Source organism: Conger conger, chromosome 4 (assembly GCF_963514075.1).
Source record: "Conger conger chromosome 4, fConCon1.1, whole genome shotgun sequence".
In the NCBI taxonomy this organism is placed as follows: Eukaryota; Metazoa; Chordata; class Actinopteri; order Anguilliformes; family Congridae; genus Conger; species Conger conger.
In genome coordinates this window covers 51,440,239-51,468,139 of record NC_083763.1, presented here as the reverse complement: position 1 = coordinate 51,468,139, position 27,901 = coordinate 51,440,239, and the positions used below count along the sequence as shown (strand labels likewise).

General features: G+C 40.3%; 1 protein-coding gene across 2 annotated transcripts; it reads left to right on the top strand.

Moving 5' to 3' along the window:
* Positions 1 to 27,870, top strand: plcd1a (phospholipase C, delta 1a). 2 transcript variants are annotated; one of them, XM_061240191.1, is made up of 15 exons: positions 1 to 222; positions 7,788 to 7,946; positions 14,143 to 14,371; positions 14,790 to 14,919; positions 15,457 to 15,685; positions 16,248 to 16,449; positions 17,009 to 17,153; positions 17,329 to 17,481; positions 19,605 to 19,757; positions 20,579 to 20,735; positions 21,256 to 21,372; positions 21,995 to 22,173; positions 22,941 to 23,076; positions 23,521 to 23,670; positions 25,891 to 27,870. In XM_061240191.1, the coding sequence occupies exons 1-15, from the start codon at positions 192 to 194 to the stop codon at positions 25,980 to 25,982; spliced, it is 2,262 nt and encodes a 753-aa protein (XP_061096175.1). In that variant the 5' UTR covers positions 1 to 191; the 3' UTR covers positions 25,983 to 27,870. The 2 variants fall into 2 exon arrangements, with proteins under 2 accessions (XP_061096175.1, XP_061096173.1); XM_061240189.1 differs by lacking the exon at positions 1 to 222 and adding an exon at positions 3,180 to 3,374.
* Positions 27,871 to 27,901: the final 31 nt, after the last annotated feature.

Genomic DNA, 27,901 nt, shown 5'->3' with positions numbered 1-27,901 from the left:
TCCAATAAAGTTTGGGTCGACAGGTTGCCCTTAATGAATGCACAATAGTAGGCTACATATTATATATTGTTTTGATGTAATTGTATTCAGTTAAAATAACAGGAAAGAGGCGTTTATCAAAATAGCAAGCGAGCGGGATATATATAAATTGTAAACCGAACTCGAGATATTCCGATCCAAAAATCAAAATTATGGAGCGAAATAGCACGTCTGGAAAACATGGTAAGCACAACATTTAACTTTCGTATTTACATTGTTCACTATTTATGTTGATTGTAGAGTAGGCTACATATAATTCAGTGGTTCCTTCCATGCGTACTGTAAAACCAGTTAATTGCACTTTTCGTGGCAGTCATTTATCCCAAATCATTCTCCTTTGATACAGCTCTGTTCTTTGTGCTAAGCAAAAATCTTGAATACTGCTTGTAAGGCTATTACATGCAATTATAGAGGCTGATTGTGCTGTTCGTAAAACATTTGAGCTGTTATGCTGCTCAGTGGTGAGCACTTGTCTATTACCTGTGTAGTTTAGTAAGACGACCAGATTTCTAAAACGTTACACACATATACATAAGTAAAGATATATATCCAAATGAGCTGCCATGCGGTCCATTACATTTGTCCCTTTCTTCATGAACAAAACTGAAAGTGACAGTGTGTGACTTTTAACAGTTCAGAACAAAATGATATGTACAGTATGCTGTAAGCAATACAGAAAGCAGAAAACTACAATCCACCACAGGGTAGGGCACATATTTCTTGGCAACGCCTGGATGACACAACAAACAATAGCTCCGCCCTCAATAACAGACTGTGTCAGTGACAACAGTGTCACACATGGTAACAGCAGAAACGTTTTACCATGACATTGATTTAATGTAGTAACATAGCAACATAATTGTAAATGTAACATACCTAACACATCCTTTTCGACTTTGAGTATCAATTTGGGTATGCACTTTGTTGTACGTCACTCTGGATAAGAGCGTCTGCCAAATGCCAATAATTTAATGTAATGTAATGTACAGCGACAATTTAACGTCAAGAAACCTTGGGGCTTTCCAACCGCCTTCGACTAAAACCTTCTCAAAACACCAGAGAATTCCAAAGGACAGTCACTACTGAATGCCATTTGAAGCCAAGATGTAGCTTTTGTACATGTAGCACAATACACAGCATTTCACACCATAGTGGTCAAAGGTAAATTAATCACGTTGCGCAGAAACCATTAAACAGTCACCTTGAACGCACGTCGTCTGTTTTACATATTAACCCTTGTACTGTCTAAAGGGTCAAAAATGACCTGCCACTATGATTAACAGCAGAGAAAACCCCCTAAATGATCTTTTCAACTAGAAATTTAAAATGTGATGATATGATGAGAGACAGGTTGTTCTTTGCTTGAGTTTCATTAACAGGTGTTTTTTTAGTTGCATAATGTTACTGTAATTATGTAGACTGGTGACTGCATTAGACAGAGGCCACATTATTGTACTTGCCACTTGTTACCTGGGAAACAAAACTGAATGTTGTTCACAACAGGAGCAGTTTTAGGTACAGTACACATCAGTTGAGAGATAAAAACTTATCTCTCAGATAGACAGATATAGTTTTATTTATTAGACTCAAAATAAATAATTGAGTTATGATGATACCTCAGCAAGTGACTCTGATGTGATGTAGTAATGACTTTCAGATCTACTGTTTGCTCTATAGTTGTTTTCATTTAGGTTTAGGGTTAAAGGGGGACTAAAATAAGCTGCACCCAATCTCGTTTTTGATTATTATTATTATTATCCATCCATCCATCCATCCATTATCTTAACCCGCTTATCCTGAACAGGGTCGCAGGGGGGCTGGAGCCTATCCCAGCATACTTTGGGCGAAAGGCAGGAATACACCCTGGACAGGTCGCCAGTCCATCACACACACCATTCACTCATACACTCATACCTATGGGCAATTTAGACTCTCCAATCAGCCTAATCTGCATGTCTTTGGACTGTCGGAGGAAACCGGAGTACCCGGAGGAAACCCACGCAGACACGGGGAGAACATGCAAACTCCACACAGAGAGGCCCTGGCCGATGGGGATGCTACCCACTGCACCATCCGTGCCGCCTCATTCTTCTTCTTCTTATTATTATTGTTATTATTATTATTATTATTATTATTATTATTATTATTAGCAGTAATCATAAATTCATGGCTGATCATTACTAGTTAATGGATCATTTCACTCATTGTAAGTAGTTCAAGAGAATAATTACATTTCCATCGACAATTTCCTGGGTAATTCAATCTTTACAATCACACACCTGGATATTTACTGACAGAATTCAGGTTAAGTATTGTACTCATCAATGAAACACTAAAGTAGTATTCTTAAATACAACTTTTCTGATTTTATTAAGGAATCCAGGTCATAAACCAGCTATTTCCCATATAATGAGGAGAGATCATCTTTTTCAATACTATGCTGAGTTTTGGGCGAGTGTTATTCCACGACAGATAAGATGGATTACTTAACAGTTGTCGATTACATTTTTGCGTGATGCTGCAGTTGGTCAACATATTGGGCATGGCATTTTTCAACCACTGGATGCCACTCTAGCACCAGATTTACTGGGCAGGACATTCCAAGCAATAGCATTATTGATTGGTTTACTTAATCATCAGGCAATGTATATTACTGTATCTACTGGCAGATACTAAATAAGGGATCTCTGTACAGCCTACCGACATGGCTTCCAGCATCTCAGGAGGACGAATACCCATAAACAATACAATTACTTACAAAATCAGCTGTTCATATGGCGAGACTTGACGATGTAAATATATTATTGCTATAACATGCTAAAACATGAATTCTGGGAAAAGTTAATATCTTCATTTGAACGTAAGTTCAACAACAGCAACGGGAAATATCCACAGTGGCCATACCCTCTAATATTCCATACTACGCTCAAAATAAATAATACGGCCTAATACACTGTATCTGAAATCTTTCTTGAGCAAACGGCAAAAAGCATTATACCCTATATGAGCTAACACCCGAGAAATTAAGAAGCGCAAAAATTTTTGGGTACAAGCAGTGTGACAAACCCGGAATAAGAGCGTGAGCAGTTAAGTAGCGGTGATTTGCTTTTTTTAGTGAGACTATTTACACCAGGGTAGCACACGCCCCGAGTACAGACAGGATTTGAAAACGTCATGGATTTCAGCTACCTTTGCTAAACCTACTTTTTAGTTTTGCGGTTGAAATTACTTTGCAATGCCGTGTTTAAAGAAATGTTCCAAAAGGACAGCCTCGGAGGAATCTGTTTTTCAAGCGGAGATCAAGAGAATCGCACTGGAAAACGGGAAATTGATAGGTATGCGTAAGTTTTCATTCTTGCATAGTTTTGCTTCCTAAAATTGTTTTCCGGCACTATGGTATCCCAACTTTTTGTAACGTTATCGAGGAGACTTCGCAGTTGGGCAGCCTCGAGGCTGTCTACTCACGGCAACACAGGTTTGCACGCACCACGAGTAACTGTAGTCTAATGAATGGTTCCTTTATGTAGTTCGATAAATCGCAGACACCCTGCTTACTAGAACTGTAACGGATAGCATCAGTTCTGGTAGCTACCTTCATTTTTTTTTTTACATTCTTACATAAAACATGCAGCTGATTTGTTTCCACGGAGGGATGTTACGGTAGATAAAATATAAAGTAGGAATGTGTGACCAGCAATGGTTTGGTGTTAATTTACAGCTTGACATCTTTTTTGATCTTCTAAACTTAAAAATATGAAGGTGCTTTTGCTCATTCACTCCTACCAGCCATGTTACAAGATACATGCATGTAATACGTATGTGGATGTACTGTATGTTCTTTACTTCCTACTCATGAGATTTGTTTTAGATGGCACCGTGAACATAAATAAACAAGACAAGACACGCGCACATGATGTGGCATGAAATTGTCTGCTACATGGTTTTTATCTTGGTGGCTAATTTAAGATGGCAGCAATATTTAATGGAAAATAAAGCTGCACTTAATCAGTCCGGGCTCTGGTTCACAAACACATAAATACCACCCGCCTCATTATGGGGGAAGTAAACAGGGAAAAACACAAAAGGCGGAGGCGGTTGGAGGATTGCAAAAGTTAACTTTATGCTTAACAGTTACCGAAGTTTCATGGAGGATACGCACTAGAATATCAGCAGAACTCTTGATGCTTCATTCTACCTTTGTGAATTGACAATCGAAGTAAACAAGACTATATGTAGCATCCAACCAAATTAAAATGCTTTGTTATTCGGGATTTTAGTGAGAGATATATCTGGTACTGCATCAAAGCACTCTACACAGCACATCTTTATTGGTGTTGGTGAGAGGTTTTTTGCTGGGTCAGGGCACAATTTTGTGTGTTGGGAACATGCTTATTCTTATTTCTGGGCGCAGTGCAATTTACCTGAATGTGGACACTCACATTTTCCCAGGCACAGTACAGGCAAGCCCATTTCCTTGCCTGTATGAGTGCTTTCCTGGAATAGATTTAAAGTTACAGACTTCTGTGAAGACATTGTAAACTTCTATAGAGAGCTGTAAGTACATTTCTGGCATGGCACATAGAGTTGTATGTGTTTGTACCATATTGCTTCTTGAGATGATTGGCAGTTAGGAAGAAAGTATGCCTATCTATGTATTGCTTACCCTTTTCGGGGGAATCGGACCCACTGTGAGGTCACACTGGGTGAGAGCTTTGAGAAATCTCTTATGTTTGAAAGCACACCAGTTATACGGCAAATGCGATGAAACACAGCAAAAGCTGTCAGACCAGATAGAAAAAAGGCTTGAGTTTTGAAACTCAAAATGCAATATGCTCTCAAGGTTCATGTTTGCATACAGTTACTCACAGAGTGATCATTCAGGCCTGCAGCATAATTTAAAAGGTGTACTTTACCCCTTAAAGGGATACTTTATGTTTTGGGATAGACTTCGCATTAGCTACAAGCTGCTTTGGCTTTACTCAAATTATATCTTCTTGCGTTAGACCACAAACCCCCAAATGCTCCATACATGCAATTGTAATGCTGGCAGGTCATCAGAAACCATTGCAAATGTTAAAATGATATTCATTGCATGCACAAACTGTCTGGTCCAAGTTAAAAATATTTTTAAAACTCCAGGGGCCTGTTCCACAAAGCAGAATTACTGTACTGAGTTTTCTGGATAACGGCACTGAGTAAAACCCAGAATCCTCACAAATTTGGTACATTTGGACTGAAGTAAAAAGAGCTGGGTTTTACTCAGTGCAATTATCTGGCTAAGTGTGGAACAGGCCCCAGAAGATGAACTGTCTCTTTAATGTGTGTTTATAATTGGTATCCCCCCCCCTATTGCTTGCCAAAGAAAAATACCTTTTGAGCATATATTTAACTCAGTCTCTCCCTGAAAAATCCAAATGTCTGTGGTTATTTTCCTCGTAAATAACTTGAGGACATGGATTAATTGTAAATTGATTAGAATATGCTCGTTCAGTCTTGCATTATAAGCTAATGGAATGATAATTGGCTTCACAGCTGCTGTGAAGGACTCAAAGGGCCAGTCACCCTCAAGTGTTATAGGCTATTCAGTAAGAGCAGGCACATTATCTGAGTCAGCTTTGAGACTGGTCCCAACTTGTTCATATTACCTCTGATGTTCCCCAGAATGATGTGTTCTTTAGCACACTAAATTGCTGCAGGATTATTAATCTTGGCAAATCCCTTGGAATTGAATGCAGCCACCACAGCGCCATAAAATGATGCAGTAACTGATAACTGATATTATAATTGGCGTAGACAAAGAGTGCACAACTTCGGTCCTGGAGGGCCGGTCTGAGAGTTGTTTTTTGTTCCAACCAATTACTTTAATTTATATTTCTGACAGCTCTATAAATTTTGTTTGTTCACTCCTGTACTTGAGCAGAGTACAATCTTTGGGATACACTAGCAGTCTGCAGCTGTAGCTGGTCCATATACGGATGTCTGGTCAAGACATTATTTACCCAATTAAATAATTAAAAGCAGAAGTTAATCGCAAATGTTTGACGATTAACCACCCAGTTCAGGCCAAATATGCAATAAAAGTATACAGATGAATGGCAGTATGTGTGGACCTACCCATTCCAGGAGGCAAAATAATTTACAATTACAATTAGATTAACATTGTTGTGCTGATATACATTTTAAATATTTTCTGTTGTGTATTCTCATTGATTTTTATACACAGAAATGACAACCAAATGAATTTCCTAATATGAGATAAACCATCGCTTGACTTTATTAAATGTATTATTAAAGGTATTATAAGTGAGAGGTCAAGTACGGGTTCTTGAGGTATAAGTCTTATATCCAGGTCTTAATAATAAGTCTGTGACTGTCAAACACAATAGAAGGACATCAGTCAGATCAATGATTCAGTAAAGGGACTAATGAATGGCTGACTTAAATAATCTTCAATTTCAAACTCTATATGTTTAATAACAGACCAAAGAATTGCATGTTCCCCAACCCCCTCACAAGCATTGTATGTGTACCCATGGAAGAACCGTATAAAACGCTAGTTATGTTCTTACCCACACCCCTGGGTGGAGTGCAGCTGAATGTGGATGCTGACCACCCCAAGAGCTCTAGCTAATGCGACAGCAGGGCTGCCACTCCTTATCGCACGGGTGTCTTTAATTAAAGTATTTGGGGCCTGTGTTTGTTCCTCTCTTTGTCTATCTCAACTGCCCTAGAATTATGTTTCAGCATGTATGCAAAGGCAGAAATGCTCACTGAGTGTACATGGAATCCTCTTTGAAATATGATTTGTCGTGGATTCCAGTTAGGATGTAAGCTACAGTGCTCTCACTCTGGTTTCACATCTGCCAAAGTACATTTAGGAGCATGTGAGTTTTCTGAATCCGGAGGAGTTGGAGAACTCTTGTCAGAGGTATGTCTCTCCATTGCAAAGGCCACTCCAGCTTTTCCTCCTTATGGACTGCTGGCTTCCAGGTTGGTGGATGTTTCCTTTACTGGCTAACACTTGCTGTGGTGATGTAGCATACATGGCGTTCAGAGTATTGTGAGTTGTATGTTCTGAGAATTGGAAAATGCAATAAATTTGGTCAGAAACTACAGAATATGAATCGTTTATGCAATTCCTGGCTTAAATAATATTGTCGAGGGATGTTCTCTGAACCATGATAATTTTTCTTTACACCGGCTCATTAATGAAAATACCTAATCAGCCATGTGACAGCAACTTAATCCATACAAGCATTCAGACATGGTCAAGGGGTTCAGTTGTTGTTCAAACCAAACATCAGAATAGGGGAGAAATGTGATATAGGTGACATTCACATGTAATTATTGTTGGTGTCACAGGGTGGTTTGAGTATCACCGAAACTGCTGAGATCCTGGAATTTTCACACGCACCAGTCTCCGAGAGTTTTTCACCATTTAAAAATGGTGAAAAACATCCAGTGGCAGTTAGGCATGTGTATCGTTAGGATTTTATTGATACCGATACCAATACCGATACTCCTTATCGGTGCCGGTATTTATCGATACTCTTAATGCAGGGTTAAGGGCCTTGCTCCAGAGCGCAATGGCAATGTGGATCTTATTGTGGCTACAGGGGAGATTTAACCACTGACCTTGTGGGTCCAAGTCATGTACCTTAACCACTGCCCCTGTCTAGGTCTAGGTGAGTGCTGGCTAAGCACTAGTGGTAGCAATGTGTGCCTAATGTGTATTGATGTTTTCCCAGGTTTGGAGGGGGATGCAGACCTCCAGTTCCTCCTGCAAGGGGGGCATCTCCAGAAGGTGCGCTCAGGCTCCTGGAAGAAGAATCGTTTCTTCAGGCTGGAGGAAGACTGCAAAACCATTTGGCATGAGTCACGCAAGATCCTGAGGACCAACCAGACCTGTGAGTCAACCTGCTTGTCCAAATTTGCTTAGCTATAATGGTCACCCTGCTTTAAAATCCAGCTAGGCCATCTCAACCAGCTTGAAAATTGAGCTGGTAAAGCTGGTCATTAGCTGGTCTAGCTGGGTATGAGCTGGTCAACCAGTTAGTGCTGGTAGCGTGTGTTAGCTGGTAGCTGGTCAACCAGCTATTGTACCAGCTGTTTCAAAACCATGTCAAGCTGGGGGCTGGTCTGAATTGGTCAACCAGCTAAATCTTGTTGAGCTGAGAGCAGGTCTGAACTGATCAACCAGCTACCAGTTGAAACCTAGGTTGAACTGTTTTTCTCAGCAGAGCAGCCATCAGGGCAGTTCTGTTTCTGTTGGTTTGGCCAAAATAATCAGTGACTTATGTGAAACTAGTAAATAGCCTTTGATATGTGGTGTATTCACCAAAATACGGTTACCACCAAAGGCATGAATAGGTGGTCATTCAGCAGAAACAATATCCAGCAAAGACAAAACAGCTTGTCATTTAAGACTGGTTGCAGCAGGTTAATCTTAGGCTAAAATACTGTAATTACTGTAACAGTACACCAAAATGATGCATGTGAATTCTTCATATTTAAAAGTCTGAAACTGTGTGGTTTTCAAGCTTTGTGAAATTTCAGACTGCCTGTGAGAAAATTGCTGGTAACATTCAAGCAGACTAATTAATGTAATACTACTCACCGTAATAGGCCTTTGGATGGGCAATTAATACAGTTTGTTGTTTTGCAATTAAAATGAAAGCACAGAGATATACTGACAGAGCAGTACCTAGTAAAACAAGTAATAATGCAATGGTTGTTTTCAGTGATAATCATGTTCCTGTGAAGGGAAGTATCTGTTAGATGATATAGTACATTATTGAGGCCAGAAAGAGCAACACACAAATTACATTACATTAGATTACATTATTGGCATTTGGCAGACACTCCTTTCCAGAGCGACGTACAGTTGATTAGACTAAGCAGGGGACAATCCTCCCCTGGAGCAATATAGGGTTAACGGACTTGCTCAAGGGCCCAACGGCTGTGCGGATCTTATTGTGGCTACACTGGGATTAGAACACCGGCCTTGTGTGTCCCAGTCATTTACCTTAACCACTACGCTACAGGCCGCCCCTGTAAATGAACTGCTGCCACATCATGGGTCCTCAGGATATGATCAAAATTAACATGTATTCAATGGGAATATTAGCTTTTATTGAAGACAAGCTTCAGATGATTATGAGTGTAGGCTGGTCAACATGACTTCCATATGCTGTATTATGAATATTTGGTCTCTGAACCAGATGGAGGGCGTTCCCAGAATAGGGACAGTAGGCACAAAAATAAGTAGACAGATCACCCCTACCATTTGTGACTGTTTAGTGGCAGACTCATACAGTGCAGTCTTAAAGTATTTGGACAGTGGTACAATTTCTGTTCTTTTTGGCTCTGTTCTCCAGCACATTGCATTTGAAATGAAATAATGAATAATGCAGTTAAAGTGCCGACTGTCATCTCTAATTTGAGGGTATTCAGACCCCTAAAATGGAGGAGCTGTGTATAAGAAAGGATGTAATTCCTACATGGATCACCTGATCACCTGACAAACATTGAATGCTCTGTAAGATGAATCAGACCATGGAAAGTGCCAGAAGGCCCAATAGAATAGATGTGGAGAAAATAAAAGAAGAAGAAAAATGTCAGACAGACCCCCCACCCGCTTCCTCTCCAGTCTTTTCCCGGGTCCTCCCAGAGTGACGCTCCCCCTCGTGCAATGCGGGAGTGTTTATCAGACCCCCCCGTTTGTTATCTGTGTGCCTAGTCACATCTGGCACTGCCACACTCTGCCGTCTATGGAAACAAGACAGGGGCTCTGCGATAACCCCTCTGTTCCTTCCCAAACACACAAAAGCCGTGGTCCCGAGGCACAGTCTGTGGCACTCTGGGATAAGGGCGGCAGAGAGGTGGTGGGTGGGAGGACCTTTGTGAAAGGCCAGGCTGGGAGATTTATTCTGATGATGGCTGGGATTGGACAGGGCTTCCTCCATCTTCGAGTGAAAATGAGTCTATGAGGTTTCACGGTATATCTGTGAGATTGTTATTTATGTATTTATTTATTTATTTATTCATTTATTTATCTGTCTGTCTGTAGATCTATCTTTATTTTTTGAGAGAGGCTAAGGAAATTCTTGTGAATAACACTCCACACTTAATGCGTATTCAGTGAGGCTGTGCATAAAGTATGAATTTTGAAGCCAAAATGACAATTAATGGCATTTCTTCTCATTTGAAAATTGGTCTTGGCTTTCATATCTGTCATGGTTTGACATTTTCAGCTGTCCTCTCGAATGCTAAGAATTAACAGGATGAATAATCTTCAGTTGTATGTGAGGTTTTTTTGTGGCCAGACAGCTGTCGCTGTAAGCAGTGATAACTTTCATATCTTCCACTCCCAGCCGGATGGGAACTGATTTATGTTTGCACAGTACAAATGGTGTCACCCACACCACACTTCACCAGCAACACGTAATCAGGGCAGGACAGAGTATTGTAGTCTGTGTTTACAATACCAACCTTTAATCCAAGGAGCACAGAAGTGACTGGGGCCTGACGGGCTGTCAGTCAAACTGATCATATACAGGTTGTGTCAGGATAAGCAGAGTACAGAGTAGAATTATTTTCTGCGACATTTCCAAAGCCATAAAGTTAAACTGCTCAAACATGTTTGAATGGCATTACGTACTGATTGAAAATTGAAAACAATATCTTGCAAATTCAGAGTGATGCAAGACATTAACCCCATCCTGGCTTTTTTCATTGAACCACTTGAAATCTATGAAGAGATTTTAGTAAAATCTGCCTGTGCTCAAACTGTCCTTGTGATTGCATAAACTGTGTGGTTCAGGCATGGGAAAGATGCTGTAAAGCGAAAAAGCTAGGTAGATTGTATTGACATGGCATTGTATTGAACATTCTCAGTCAGTCTCTTTGAAGTTGATGAACATGTTATTTTCATGTAAGACAGGAGTGTGATACTTCTTGCCTTAGTCAAGGTCTGATTTGACCCAGTGTTCTGTTGTCAAGTGGAGCATTACCAGTATTTTCTTCATGGACTTTGTGTTTTTGTTTGCGGTGGAAATTCATTTTAAAATTTGTTGGTAATTTTCCATCAAAATATCTCAGTCAACTCATCCCAGTGTTCTATTTTTCAGCCATTTTTTTATATAAAAAATATCTCCCCTCTTTGTAACTCCCCCTGAATGGGTAGGTGATATTCTTCAGCCTATAAGGGAGGTTCATGGAAGAGATTGGATAGGATATTCAGCTGTCATGTTTTTAAGGATGACTGTTGTTTGAAGAATTGAACAATTGAACAATACGAGTTTGTAATGATTCTTTGAAATGTCAAAAGCTTCTGTACGTTTACTGTGTTCTCTCCCAGTAGAGTAATTTTGGAAAACAGCTGCTTGTCTTTCCCTTTTATTTTCTCCACATATATTCTATTGGGCCTTCTGGAACTTGCTTTGGTCTGATTCATCTTACAGAGCATTCATTGTTTTTATGCCTGGGTCATTTCCGTGCAAATTCTATGTAATGATTAACCTTGTATCTTCACATGTTTCTTAAGAGAATGCTTGTTACTGTTTAGCTAGTTAGTGAGCACTTTATTAGGTATTTATTTTTGCATCCTGCTGTTGTAATGCGTGGTTATTTGCGTTACTGTCACAGTCCTGTTCGCTTCAGGACCTTCTCCTCTGACCACCCTGTCTGGCACCAACAATCATGGTCAAAGTCACATAGATCACATTTCTTCCCCATTTGGTCTTAAAAACAGCTGAACCTCTTGACCACGTCTGCATGCTTTTATTCATTTAGTTGCTACCATATGAATGGCTGATTAAATATTTGCATTAACAAGCTGGTGTACAAGTCTAACTAACAAAGTGGTCACTGGTGGCGATATGTGGAAAGCTACATTTTAGCATTTTTGGTTAGCATCTGTGCCATAGGTGCTTTAATGAGTGCAGTGAGTCAGGAGGTTGGTTGCATGTCTCGTCACGCCTGCAGCACACAGCCCTCAACACTGTGATGGGGCATTGGATTCCTGTTGGATCCACAGGGAAGCATGCTCCTACTGGCCCATCTTCCCGTGTCTGTGTGGGTTTCCCCCAGATGGTAAAAATAATGTGAAGTAGCTGACGGCATGAATGCTGACGCATAATTGTAATTTCTGATTTAAAGAAGTACTAACCCAAGTCATTTTTGTCAAAATTTTAGAAGCACCAAGTTCTTGAGCAGAGTATGGCCTGAATTGCATGTCGGTGTTGGTATTATTATCTGCACATAGTAAAAATATGTTTCTGACATTTTTCAGTGAACATTTTCTTAAAGGATGTGCAGTCAACATAAGGTTATTTGGATTAAGACAAAAATGTAATTTTTTGGAACATATAGCTATATATAAAGGATGCTCTTTAGCAGTTGACACCAAGTAGCAGCTAGACTGTTACTGGCAGGATCAACAGGATATGTTTGAATTCCAGTAACTATGTGGAAAAAAGAGGTTTGGCTCCAGGATTTTTTGAGTTTGCTGTTGACAGCTAACAGGCAAGGAAAGACCTTTGAACTCTGGTCACATGGTAACATCAAGGGTTACATCATTCACAGGACTGCACACATTTCCGCACATTATGGCATGAACAATAGCCCGGTCCCCAATGTGACAGGCTCCACAGGCTGCTAGCCCACTTCCCATGTATCTTTTATAATAATAATCATCATTTTATTATTTAGCTGACACTTTCATCCAAAGCATTTAGGTTCAACAGTTATATAACTGTACATTATACCTTTGGAATATACATGAGAAGAAAAGAACTGACACTAACCAATTAAAAATAAAAGTATCTCAAATATATTAAATGATTAAATAAAACAGTGCAGAAAGGTGTACAATCCACTTTTGAGAGTTAGCTTACCTTTATACATTATACAAATTATATTAAACAAGGTAGGTAATGCAAAATACTACTGATGCAGGAACACAATTTATGTATTTTTCATTGTAGTTTTGATTGATGCAGATGCACAGCTCAGGCATAAACACTATGCATCAATGGCAACTTCATTAGGAGGGGTAAGTAGTAGAGAAATTCTCAGAATTTACACTCAAATGCTTACACCTATTCAGCTATGCAATGATCTTTTCAGCATTAATAACATTGTCACTCATGCTATTACCTAGCTTTTTCAGATCTGGAAAGCTGACCTCTTTATGGGTTTTGCTTTTCATTTTACACCTGGTACAGCAGATAAAGCTATTTTATTTCCAAAAATATATTTAAATAATTATGTTTACATGTTTACATGCGCCCTGCGATGGACTGGCGACCCTGTTCAGGATAAGCGGGTTAAGATAATGGATGGATGGATGGATGGATGTTTACATGCCTGTATTCAAGAAAATTGACACTATCATTCTTCATGTATGTGTCTGTCATTAGGCTCAACCAATCCAGTTTCCATATGGAAAAATTACTCTTACAACGCAGGTCAGAAGCAGACTCACAAGCTGCTGACTGGACAGAATAACAAAAGAAAAGCAGGGCCAGTGAGCTCAGAGATTATGTCTTGTCATTACAGTGGGGTTTTAGTGCCGGGAGTAGTGGTATGCTTCAGTTTGGAGGCCTGGAATTGGGACTCCACCATGCACACTGAACTACAGTAAGAACACAACCTGGCTTCTGGTGGCAGCATCTCTGTGTCCATCCAATCTCATTTTGATTCCAATTTGTTTCGATACAAGACCCTTTCAGGCAGTTCATACCGCTGACATCTAAAGAAAAAAATTGGCTATTTGAGTCTGAACACAAGCCTGGAATTAATTAATTTCAGACTCACTTCAAGCCAAAAAAACACTTTATTGATTTGCAGCTGAAAGTGTTGTTTCTGGAATGTGGTCTTCTTTTGGATTCACTGCTGTTTTGCATCTGTAATTTGGCTCTGTGGGAAAATACAGGGCTCTGTGTTTGAGAGGTTAGCAGGCAGATAGCACCAGGCTCTTCCTGCTGATAACTGGGGTGTAGTCTCTGTCTTGCTATCTGTGCCAGTTTGAGGTGGCGTCGTTACAGCTAGGGACCGTGTCATCGAAGTGGTTGACAGAATGCATTCCTTTCCTTCTCCCAGTCTCCATTGAGGACATTGAGTCTGTGAGGCGGGGCCGGCAGTCGGAGGGCCTGCAGAAATACACGGACGACCGGGTGGAGGACAGCTGTTTCTCCATCATCTTCAAGGGCCGTCGCAAGAACCTGGACCTGATAGCCGGATCGGCCGATGTAGCGAAGCAGTGGGTCACCAGCCTGGAGAAGATCATCAACAACATGGACAACCTCCACCGCCATCAGAAGACGGAGCAGTATCCTCTCAACACTAAGTGCGACACGAGGAGCACGAAAATGGTCAAATTGTTAGCTGCAGTGATGATAAATGTTGACTGAATCACAGTCGATTTCAGAGCTAGTGAAAATGAGTGGGAACACAATGTGTCTGTCTGTGGAAACACTATAACTCTGAATTAACAGATTAATTTATTTAAAGGGTAAAAAAGAGGAATAAAGTAAAATAAGCAGAAGCAGACGTTGGCAATTCTCTTATGTAAGGGGAATTGGTAGAAAATCTGATAGCAGAGTGGTAGAGCACATCAAGATGCTCTCCAGTGCACACTTAGATGACGATGACATCACCATAAACTCGGATTGGCAGAGTGGTGAGCTGGACTAAGTAATTTCGCAGATGAAATGATGGATGATGTGGCCCTTAACTCAGTAGTTTAGCTGGATCTTCAACTGCATGCGCAAAGCTGACAAGAATGATGACAACAAAATGACCCTAAAGGAACTGAAGCACTTCCTGCGGCAGATCAACGTTGAAGTGGATGACAGCTATGCAGAAGATCTCTTTGCGGTGAGAACTTTTTCTGCATGTAAATCAGGAGGTACTCCTGAAGGACACAATATCCCAGGGTTAATATTATACCATTTACCATTTAGAAGTTCTAGGAGGATTGTGTCCCTTCAGTATAGTACCTCCTGATTTACATGCAGGAAAAGTTCTCACCGCAATGAGATTTTCTGTTTGTTATAACAGTGATTAATTACATTACATTACGTGGCATTTAGCAGACACTCTTATCCAGAGCGACGTACAACAAAGTGCAAATCAATCACAAGAACAAGTGCAAAAGTAGACCTGAGAGGACAGTACAGTTCCGAGTCCTAGTGTAAACATACAGAAATTCAGAACCCTTGAAGAGTACAATCAGCTTTCAAACTAGCATACCACTGTTGGCAGCTAGAATACAACAGCCACAATTGACTTATTAGAATGCCCTTTTAATGATATCATATATGTTGGCGAATAACAATAACAGTACATGATAGTGCCACCTATTACGAGAGTAACAATCTCTGTCTTCAGTCACTAATGAATTGTTTCCTGTAGAAATGTGACAAGTCTAAGTCAGGCACGTTGGAAGGACAGGAAATCAAGGAATTCTACAATTTGCTAACTCACCGGGAAGAGGTTGATGTTATCTACAACAAGTATGCCAGGACAGATGGCAAAATGAGCTCAGAGGACCTGTTAAACTTTATTCTCAACGAGCAGCGGGAGTACACCTCTCTGGATGACGCAGTCACATTAATCCACAAGTACGAACTTGACGACTCAGGTACAGGACCCAAAAGACCATGTCCGACATACACAATTCAATGACATGCAGGTTAGGCTACTGGGGGGAGAGGGCAGTTAACAGGGCATTGCTGTACGGTAAATGAGCGTGTGTGCTCAGTCAACCTACCCCGTATATATAGAGGTTAAAGTAAATAAAATAATTAAATACATTATGTCATGTCACACACTTATACTCAAGCACTCACTTGAGATATACAGTGTTGGTTTTTCTGGTGAGAGCACATCTTATACTCTACAGCAGGGATACTCATTCTTACCCAGAAAGGGCCTGTGTGGGTGCAGGCCTTTGTGCCAACCAAGCAGTTACACACCTGATTCTACTAATCGAGGTTCTTAGCAAAGTTTATTAGTTTAATCAGGTGTGCAACTGCTTGGTTGGAACAAAAGCCTGTACCTAACCAGGTCCTGTCTGTGAAAGGTTGGGTATTCCTGCTCTACAGTCAACTCAAATATAATTTTTGTTTGAATGGCACTTGAGCATACAAAATACTTCACTGCGACAGCATGACTAGCGTGTTTCCTCGACTTGACTTTTTCAGCCAAGCAGAAAAAGCAGATGACCAAGGATGGCTTCCTGATGTACCTGCACCAGCCTGAGGGCATGATCCTCAACCATAAACACAGGCCAGTGTATCAGGATATGAGCCAGCCCCTGAACCATTACTTCATCTCATCCTCTCACAACACCTATCTGATGGAGGATCAGCTCAAGGGGCCGAGCAGCACTGAGGCCTACATCCGGTGAGTATACTTAAATCCTCCAACCTTAGGTCAGGTTCCAGTGAGTCATTCCGTGGCCTACATCTGGTTAGTACACCTACATGTTTAAGCCTGTTGCACTGATCTGTTACATATTGGTTGCTTGGTCTCTGCACCTGTGTCCACAGATGCAGAAACCATATAAATCCCTGGGATCTTGTCCCCTAGGACCCTGTTCTTCAAATCATGGTTCAAAGACCGAGAACTTTGGGTTTTCCAATCTCTCTTTACCTGGCAGTCAGGTGTGAAGACAGTCTTGCCAATCAGTAGCACCATTTGTTTAGTTAAGCTCTTCCCCTCAGTTTGGATACATCCATTTAGGCAAAAGGTGTTGCGAATCAAAAACACGATGGGACAAAAGTGTTTCAATCTGAACGAGTGGAACATTGGATGAGGAAAATAGCTCACCACCTTTGATAGACCGACTGTACATTTAATAAAAGGAGGCTGTGTCAATTCTTCATTGATCAATTTTACAAATGTGAGAAAGACTGAGAGTTGTGTGGTTTTACAGAGTTGTCTTGTTGTGTATTTCCATCAGGGCACTGATGAAGAGCTGTCGTTGTGTGGAGCTGGATTGCTGGGACGGACCGAATGGCGAGCCGGTCATATATCACGGCTACACTCTCACTTCCAAAGTCCTCTTCAAAGATGTGATTAAAGCCATCAAGGAATATGCCTTCAAGGTGTCTGACGCCCAACACACCTTACTAACAAAATTAAACAAAGCAGATTCATGTTTTCAAAATATTTCTATGTGAATAAGAAAATTATATGTATAAGAAGCACCTTCATGTTGATATGAACCACTTTCACAACACTTAACCAATGCTTTATTCATTGTTTTCCTGTCACACCCAGACTTCAGAGTACCCTGTGATCCTCTCCTTGGAGAACCACTGCAAGCTGGAGCAGCAGAAGCTGATGGCCCAGCACTTGACCTCCATTCTGGGCAGTGCCTTAGTCGCTCAGCCCCTGGAGGACCAGATGCCCACAAACTTCCCCTCCCCAGAGGTGAGCAGGCACACCATTATTTTTTGCCACTTTTATCAGGGATAGCCCCACAGATAAGCTCTTCCCATCATATCATATGGATCCAATATATGAAGAGTTAACAATAATTGGACATTTTCTCAAAACATAAAAAATAGATATGTAGTGTTTTGCGACAAAACTCTTAATATATATTTAAATTGCGATTACTTTTATACCACCACCATATGTCACACCAGTTTAAAAGATCAGTGGAGAAATACAAGATACATATGCTATAGCCTTATAGGAAACACATCAGACTGCCTTGTTATTGAACCTCAATGTTTACTGGCATATTGGGCCTTGCTGTTCTCATAAGACACATCTTCTGCCAAAAACCACCACGCCTTATCTCTTTGTAAATGTTCCCGCATCTAAGGAATGTTCCTGTTTACTTCAAGTACCAACTAAATGGATCCTAGGGGAAATGGGGGAATTATCAAATGTTTTGTTTGCAAATGCAGATCATTTCTACCAATAGAAAAACAATGCTTAGATGCGTTTAATCAACTCTCCAGTAACATGACGGGTGTTGTGAATGCTGTGGACCATTTTAGTTTTGTGGCAAAGGGTATGGAGATTGGTGTGCAATTTAAAAAGGAAGGTAGACAGACTTTTCTACCCAGGTCAGAGTTTTCTACAGACATTTATTGAATTTTGTTACGGCTGGGCTAAAGCAGGAACTTGTGGGGTTTTTTTGTAATGTGTGGCAGGCATGAAAAAATATTTTCCTACTTTAAGAGGCGCTGGCTTTCATAGCTTGTTCATGAGGCATGTCAGGAATGCATGCAGCTGCCTTTTATTTAATGTACTAAATGCAGAGGGTTGTGTTCTGTTGACTGTTGAGTTTTGGCCAACTCTTTCTGACAAGCGCAGTCTTTCTTAGTTTTGGAAACTTTTCATGACTTGTCTGGTGTAAACAGCTAAGTTGGTGAGGGGAGTCAGATGATCTGGTGATCTGCCTCATGAATCAGCATGTTGCTTCTTCTCAGATCAATATGAAACATGTTTGAATAGAATGCACGTAGACTGATACATTTTTCCTTACAAATTTAGCATTGCTGTGAATTGCACGTCTATTTTTCACACACTGCTCCTAAAACGACCAATTATATTTTCATAATGTGGCCAACTTTACTTTCTGTCGGACAAATCATAAAAATCTAGTTTATATTATATTGCTACATTATGCAATTAATATATAAAACCCTCGGTTACTCCTCAAATAATGCCAAAAAAGTGTGTGAGTTGCAGGTCTCTGAAGCAGTAAAACTAAGTTTATCTATTTACTGTTGCTTTATCAAACATATGTGGTGGGACTCATGATATCCCTCATATGCCTCCATGTTCATGGTGACGCTGAGAGCAGGAACATTTGACTGGTGGAAAATGTGGCTGTAAAAGGCATCCAGCTGCAGCGTGATCTGGAAGAGTCTGGCCCGCCCCCTGAGGTTTGGCGAGAGCCATGGAATAGACGCTCCTCGGGAGTGGCGTCTTTGTGTTTTCTGCTTCGCACTGAAAGCTACAAAGCAGTCAGAATAATCATTATCATTATGTTCAAAAATGGGGTAGTCCACTGTCTGCCTGCACTGAACATTAATGGTTTTACAGAACCTCGATTTTCCTGTAGAAGAACAACACATTCTGTCTGCTGTTTGCAGTCATATTTCAGAAACTTGGCCAGGAGATTTCTTCCTTTTTCTATGAATGCTTCCCTCATTTTGATTTGAGTCATTCTTGCCACAAGAATGACTCAATTTTCTTCTTTCTTTTCTTTTCCCAGTGTAGCCCTTCCTCGCAGGCTACTCTCTTTTTTCTACTACTATACTGTAGTTACCTTATGCCATCTTGAAATATTGTTTACTTTTATTTTAGTCTGCTGTGACACCAGACCGCTTTATGCAAACAGTCATCCACAATACGTATCTAAACACAGAGAAATAAACTGTGGACCGTCAAAAGTGTTGAATCTGTGTGTGTGTGCTTGTGTCTGTGTGTGTGTGTGTGTGTGTGTGTGTGTCTGCGTGTTTGTGTGTGTGTGTATGTGTGTGTGTGTGTGTGTGTGTGTATGTCTGTGTGTGTGTGTGTGTTTGTCCTCGCAGGAGCTGAAGGGGCGGTTTCTGATCAAGGGCAAACGTCTGAACAAGCTGGATGCCTTCTACACCCCGAACAGCATGGTGGAGGACGACTGCGTGTCTGAGGAAGATGAGGCTGCTGAAACCACAAAGGAGAATGGAGAGAAGCCCAAATCCAAGGCAAGTCCGCCCAGATCGAACACCATGGAACAGTGGTCCTCACTCCTGGTCCTGGAGAACCACAGGGTGTGCTGGTTTTTGTTTTCGCCTTAACCAATTCGGCAACCAATTCGGACCCAAGAAACCAAGTGAGCTGAGTTAACTGCAATTGTGCTTTAACTCTAAACTGTGCTTTAAATGATCAATTAACTGCTGAGTAACAACAAAAGACAGCACACCCTGTGGCTCTCCAGGACCAGGAGTGAGGACCACTGCCATAGGATAACCAGGCCCAGTTCAATACAGTTCAGAATGATACCAGGGGCCTGTTCCACAAAGCTGGATTACAGAGTTAGCTGGATAACTGGACCCCTCCCAAATCTGGAACATTGCTTGTTCTGGGTTTTACTTTGTGCAGTTATCTGGCTAACTCAGTAACTCCTGCTTTGTGGGACCAAGTTCAGATTATTGTCAAACAAATTGGGGCTGTTGGGCAGCTTGTCTTGCTAATACACTGGATCAGTGTAGCAAGGGGCTCCACAGTGTGGTAAAAAAAACTGTCCATGCCAACAGTGCAGTGCGATTACAGTTGGATAGGCAGTAACAAAACCACTCTGAAATACAGAACAATCCAAATTCAGATTCACATTCTAAGTACAGGTCTTACAAGGACCCTCACAGGACAAACCAGGAAGTAGTATCCTTTGTCACGTTGCAGCAGTAACTCTGTTTTATTTTCAACAGAAACCCCTTTCGCCTCCAACCATAAAGGATACAATAAAGGCTTGGCCTTTGGAATATCATTTTTGGATTGTTTATCGTTGTTTACTGTTGCCTTCCAGAAATCCAAGATGAAACTGGCCAAAGAGCTTTCTGACATTGTCGTTTACTGCAAGAGTGTTCACTTCAGTGGCTTCGACCACGCAAGAGACAACCAGGCATTTTACGAGATGTCCTCCTTCAAAGAGAACAAGGCAATGAATTTGGCTGAAAATTCAGGTAATGCCTGTGTCCCAACACTTGTATTGCATGCCAAATTGGGACAGCTGCATATGTACAATCTAATGGCATTGAAATACAGAGCCACACCTCAAGGCAGCATTTACTGAGATTTGGGAATTTTTTAATTTCAGATTTATGAGACGGGAAGGCTGGGAACAGTAATCACAGCAGTTAGATGAGAGACGTCTTTTCTTCCTTCTCACACTGGAAGAACTCATTAATGACACAATGGATAATTGTATGCATATGCTTATATTTAAACTTAATATCTTATATTTCCTTTTTGCTAAATAAGGCAAAAAGATGGCAATGATGTGAGACAATTTTACTCATTTCAAGATTTGCCAATGGGTGACAATTTTGACTTTGAAGTGGAGAGGGCGGTTTTGGAACAGACATTCTTTTGTTGTTGTGCATCCTTCATCACAGACTGCAGACCTTGCTTTTCCAGCCCTTTCAAGTATAAAACGAATGAATAGCTTCAACCAAACCTAAGTGCAATGCTCTTTTCCCACAGCCACAGCATATATTCACCACAACGTGGACAAGCTGAGCCGAATCTACCCTGCAGGCTCCAGAACAGACTCCTCCAACTACCACCCTGTGCCTATGTGGAATGCTGGCTGTCAGATTGGTACTGTAACAGTTCCAGTTACAAATTTATAGAGATGGATATTCACTGGTTAAACATCAGGTTAAGCATTTTAAGAGCAGAACAGTATAGCGGTGCCTTATCTGGGATTTCATCATGCAACTGTTTCTTAGTTTCTTCCGTTTCTTCTTATTTCTCAGCCTCATAATGGCTTCCTTGACTGTCATTGGCACAACACTGGTTGAGCGTCTCCAGTAACAGACTCTGAAGGCTATCAAAAGCCTTAGAGACTGAAACACTAGAGACAGAAAGCTTTCTTATACCTGCACTAACGAAGCGATTGAATACACCTGACTATTCAGAAGCAGCTGAGAAGCCAGTCTGCTGAGGAAACAGTCTGCACTTTAACCTCACATTAATTTTGTCATTTCAAATCATAATGTGCTAGACTGCAGACCCAAAAGAACATACTGTACCAACTGTCCAATTAAATACGGACTCCACTGCATGCATTTGATGTGATTTTCCAATATGGATATGAAGTCAAAACCAATCTTTTATCAGGAACTTTACAGTCCTTCGGGATTTTTTTGCCACTTAATTATAGTAAATCTGTTTATATGATCAGTCAGCTGGGATTGACTATACACTCCTCTGCCGACAGTGGCCCTGAACTTCCAGACACGCTCCAAGGAGATGCACCTGAACCAGGGCCTGTTCCTGCCCAACGGTCGGACCGGGTACATCCTGAAACCCAAGTTCTTGCGTGACAAAGCTTCCAAGTTCAACCCCACCGCACTCGCAGAAGGAGAGTGGCTACAGCGCAAGACACTAAATCTGATGGTAGGGCCCTCCCGGTGTGGTGTCTGTTTGCCTTCGGGCTGCCCCAGAAACAAATGTAAAAATTTGTTTCAAATTTGAGTGCTGCGGCTCATGACTACAGAATAGCAACAAGTGCTGTTGCCGTTTAAGTACTGTTAAAGAGCCAAAGACATATTTTTTGTGTTTTTGAGCGTTTCATATCATCCTGGAGCTTTCAATTTGTGTTCCATAACTGATTCTATTAAATCAATTTGTATAATTTGGTAGAACTTCAGATTGTTCGTAAACCAATTTCCCACGTGACATGACATATGTTTTGCATAATTATCGAATGTCGTTGCTAAATGTTAACAGAGAGCTGACCACATGTGATGGAGGGGAGGGGTTTGGGACTATTAAAAAACCTACATCACTGCTCTTTGCGAACGTTTTATGGGCATTTTAGATACTAAAACACGCTGATGCATGTGCGCCTTTTTAAGTACTTTAAAAAAAAAAGTAACCACACCCACAGTTCTATCAAAACATAAACTATCAGCTACATACATGTCAAACAGAATATATGCACTGAACAGTATCAGACCTGTGTGACACAAGCAAGCTGCTTAATGATGCTAATGTAGTCGTCTAGTTTAAAGGAAGTCACCATCCATTCAGGCATATGCTTTTCACCGTCAGCCATTTTGATTCAAATAGCTGTTTTGGTCCACTAGTTTGTGTGAATACCATGTGGGCGTTATTGTGAGGCTTTAAATGTACACTTAGTTATTTTTGATGTGTCTCGCCAGATCATCTCAGCCCAGCAGCTTCCCAAGCTCAACAAAGACAAGTGCAAGTCTATTGTGGACCCCCTGGTGAGGTTGGAGGTGTATGGCGTTCCAGCAGACGTGGCAACCAAAGAAACACACTCCATTGAGAACAATGGTAACAGGCTCTCCTCTTAGCTTTGTGCCTGAGTCAAGCCATTCTAAGCATGTGAACATGTAACATGTGAGACACCCAGCAAGCCATCCCTGCTGTAAAGTCCAGCTAGCTTGACCAGGTTCAAAATTAAGCTGGTCAAGCTAGTCATAAGCTGGTCTAGCTGGGTATGAGCTGGTCAACTAGGGAGTGCTGGTAGCTTGTCTCAAAACATAACTTGAGCTGGTCAAACCATTTCAAGCTGGCAGCTAGTCTGATCTGGTCAACCAGTAAACCATGCTAAGCTGGCAGCTGGTCTGTTTCAAAGCCTAGCTTGAGGTGATTTTTTCAGCAGGGATCAGAAGAGCAGAGATTTACAAAGACTTGGTAGCTGAAATTATGCCCTGTAAGATGCAATACAGAGTGACCGTGGTCTTTTCTTAACCACTGTTCTGGCTCTACTGGCAGGCTTCAACCCCATGTGGAATGAGGAGTTTGAGTTTGATGTCCGTGTGCCGGAACTTGCCCTGGTGCGTTTTGTTGTGGAGGACTATGACTCCACTTCCCAGAATGACCTTATTGGACATTACACCCTGCCCTTCACCAGTATGTTAAATGGTGAGTATGTGAGTGAGTCACCCTTCTCCTCTCACAGTCCCTCAAAATCACTGGAAAAAAAAGCTGGTTGGTATTCCAATGTTCTGAGCTGCTCACTAATAACTGGAGATCTCTGAAAGCACTTTTTGCACTGGATGCAACTCCTTTGCTGACATTTTGCACACCCCCGAACCTCAAACCACAAAATGCACACATTGCTTAGTTAGCCTTTGTCAGAGCTATTAAGGTTGTAATGTAATGTAATGTTCTTAACTTAACATTCTAATGCTGCTGTAACAATCACTGTACTGGTAATTGTAAGCAATGCAGTTTTAGAAAACAGACATTTCAAAGGTTTGAATTAAATAGATTTCAATTTTGGACCCAATCTTCTTCAGATCTGTGTGTTCACCAGAATGCTTTAGAATTGGATGTGGTTTAGACAAGGTACTGAACAGTCTAACCTCTCAGTCAATGAGGTAGCTAGTAAGTGCAAGACAGGAAGTAGGCAATGAAACCAAAAGTAGGTTGAGGTTGTTTGTGGATTGAGTGGGAGAGTTTCATTTTTAATATTGATGTTAGTTTGAAAACCTATATTCTTACCTATTATAGTGTATTATGGTAAAAAAAAAGTACTATTTTGATTGAAAATTGTGATATGAAATTTCAAAATCAAAAATCATTTTCTTCTGCCATCTGCTGTACAGAGATGGTACTGCAGCAGCCGCCTTCGTTGCTCTTAAAGCATAAAGAGAATTTTGTTAATGGTACAAAATGGCCAAAATATGACACCTTTGCATTTATCTGAAATATTTATCCTGAACCCTCCAAAGTAATTATGAATTCAAAAACTTTGGGAAACTATGACTCTATGAAACTATGACTAGCATCTAAATATTAAGTCTAAGTCAGTAGTCCTCACTCCTGGTCCTGGAGAGCCACAGTGTGTGCTTGTTGTTACTTAGCACATAATTGATAAATTAAAGCAATGGTTAACTAACCTCACCAGGTTTTCTGGTTCTCAATTGGTTGCTATATTAAGGCAAAAACAAAAACCAGCACACCCTGCAGCTCTCCAGGACCAGGAGTGAGGACCACTGGTCTAAATCAACTGGTATTGCTGTTATTAAATAAGAGGATACAGTATACTTAGTGAGATTTGAGTGTGATAGAATCCACAGAATCAAACAGGGATGACTCAATCTATTAACTCACTCAAACAAAAGCTAGTTTAGCTGCTGTGCATGAAGTGTGTACATGTTGTCTGTTAATGCACTGTTAATTAATGCTCTGCTAAGCATGCAAACTGCAGAGCGATAAAAGGCATGTGCTACCTCAGAGGACATGCATACTAGTCTGAGCTGTCCTGAATTTATGGATGCAGTTTTGGGATGGACCTGGGTTGGACCTACATACTGTATAGGGCATTCCTGATGTAAAAGTAGAGTGCCCTCCATAATGTTTGGGACAAAGACCCATCATTTACCTAGCTGCTGCCAGATATGCAGCAGATACAGTTTCTCCTGTTGAACTCAATGGAAAAAATATTCAGGAGAAATACTTATTTCCATATCAGCAGCATGGTGGTTTGAGGCTCATTTGAAACCTTCGAACCTTGATGAGTTGAAGCCATTTAGCCAACAAATGTGTTCCATACTGTATCAGCATAAATTACAGCTGACTCTAGTCGCATCCTCCAATTCCCATAGAGATCCATTGAAATGCAAAAAGTTTTAGTATCGATGACAATCTGAAAATAAGATATCCAGACTCTGATGATGTTGATAGGTCGCAGACATCAGGAAGACATGGTATGCACTTTCATTTACATAACATTGCTGTGTCCCAAACATTATGGTGCCCTGAAATAGAGGGAGGCTATGTATAAACCCTAATGTAATTTGGTGGTGAAACCAAAATGCATTTATTCACATCTGACAATGTGCACTTTAACCACATGTGATTTGTTTTGATTACAAATCTCAAATTGTGGAGGACAGAAGCAAATAAATAAACAATGGGTCTTTGTCCCAACATTATGGAATTACATAGAATTATGTAGAAGTAAAAGGGAAAGTGAAACAGGTTGATAAAATGGTTGATCAAATGCAGACATACCATAAACTGGCTCTTCCAGCAGTGAGATCAGCTAGTGGCAAACATGAGCACTGTGAACACAGAGCTTGATAGCTAGTGCACTCAAATAATGTTCACTCAATTTTCCTCTTCCTGTTTCCATAGGATACCGACACATTCCTCTGCTCACAAAGAGTGGCGATATCATCCCCTCAGCTGGACTGTTTGTACATGTCATGGTTATGGATACCAAATAGGATCCAAGTTCCTGAATCACCAATATCCTCCTATGGCAAAGCATAAAGTTTCAGCAGTCCACCATTTTACCCATGAAGACACCCAGCACCTACAGCACATCACCATAAAAAACGCTACTTTTTCCAAGTCTTCATTCAAAATATATTTTCCTTGTAAAGTGAAATTCAGTTCAGTCATTTTGAAATACGATAATGGTGCACTGTCACATATTGTCAGGGCTTTGTTGGTTAAACATCTCTGCTGAACAGAATTGAAATATTTTTCAACATATTCTTTTATGTTGGAAGTTTCAGGTTTTTTAAGCTGTATTAAGAAATATGAGTATGCAGAACAATCATGAAAATTAGCAATGCTAAAAATGTGCTTTTAAAACATGAAACATTTTTATATCTACTTGGACAAATTTCAGTTTCCATGTATTTACTTACTGCACTACTGGTTGAAGCAATAGCCTCATCACAGGAAATGTATTAGAAAAATCCATCAGTATTTCAGAAATGTATTGTTGAAATGTATATGGGTGCAGTCATTTTAAACAATTGAAACTGAAAATGTGATAAATGTTTGGCATGACTGTATGCAGTGACTTGCATACAAGACTACAGTGTGCAGATTTGCTAGCAGATTTGCTGGTTTATAACTAGCTTATACACTCTCAAATTGTATACCAGCATTGTCCCCTTTTGAACATCAGGTGAGGTTCTGTTAGACATCATTCAGAAATAGATCTCGACAAACCTTTTGTAGTTGAATGTTTTTTTCCTTTGGGAATTACAAAATACTGTTTATACTGTTTACTATTATTTTCTGCCTCACAGTGTTTAAGGATTTATGTATGTATGTTACTTCCGTTATCCAACTCTAAACACCTTGCTCGTTTGTGTTGATCTGTATTTTCAAATTTGTCCTTGCTGGAGAAACCATGTATCAATTATTTTACTTAACTAAGCTATTCATTATTGAAGAGAAGATTGTGTCACCTGTGTCTACAATAAGACACAAATTGAGACATATCTTACATTGTTATATTACATGTTGGGGTAAAACAGTTAACTGGCAAAACAGTATAATTCTGCTCTTATATAATGTGGTTCATATCAGGACATCGAGACAATGAGTTCATGTAAAAAATTGCTGTTTATAGGGCACTAAATATATGTGTGAAGCTTTACAAAAAATACTTTTTAAAAGTATATTAAAAAACCTTAAATTTAAAAGGTTGTATCTGCATGGAGCCCATTCACTTTGGTATCTCAGTATCTCAAAACCATTCAGACCGCAGATACTGTAGAACCTTGTCAGGGTTTAGCATACATTAAAGCTTACAGGTATTTCTGGTTATAATGGGTTATGTCCTTTTAAAGGACTGGTTTGGATTGGCTGGTGTAAACGGTGGAAGAATGTATGTAAAGCAAATTTGTTCGGAAAGTTTTTGTTTTAGCCAGAAGTCTGCTCATTTCTGTACCAAAGCATCGACTGCTGGCATGATTATGTTGAAATGAGATTTGAGAGGAGTGTGCATTGCACCAATCAGTATAATTTGCACAGTACATCGGTCTCTGCAGAATTTAATCAACTCAGCATTTAACAATCAAGACGATTACCGCAAGGTCTTCATTTCCTGCAGCAGATAGCATTTACCTTATTTTGTTGTACAGTAAATCTGAATACTTTGTTAGTTTTCTATACTTTTCTACTTATGCTTTTTCTATATCTGTATGTGGTAGCATAATGCTCTGTCCACAGCCAAAGTCAAAACATTTATAAAAGATTTTTTTTTTAAATGACAAATTATCATTTCTACATTTTGGTGAGCTGCTTAGTTTCTCTTTTATTTTACTTTGTTTGTGAAAACAATAGAAAATAAATGAAAAGGTTAACCAGTGAGTTTTGTTCTTATTTATGTGAGTGTATTTGA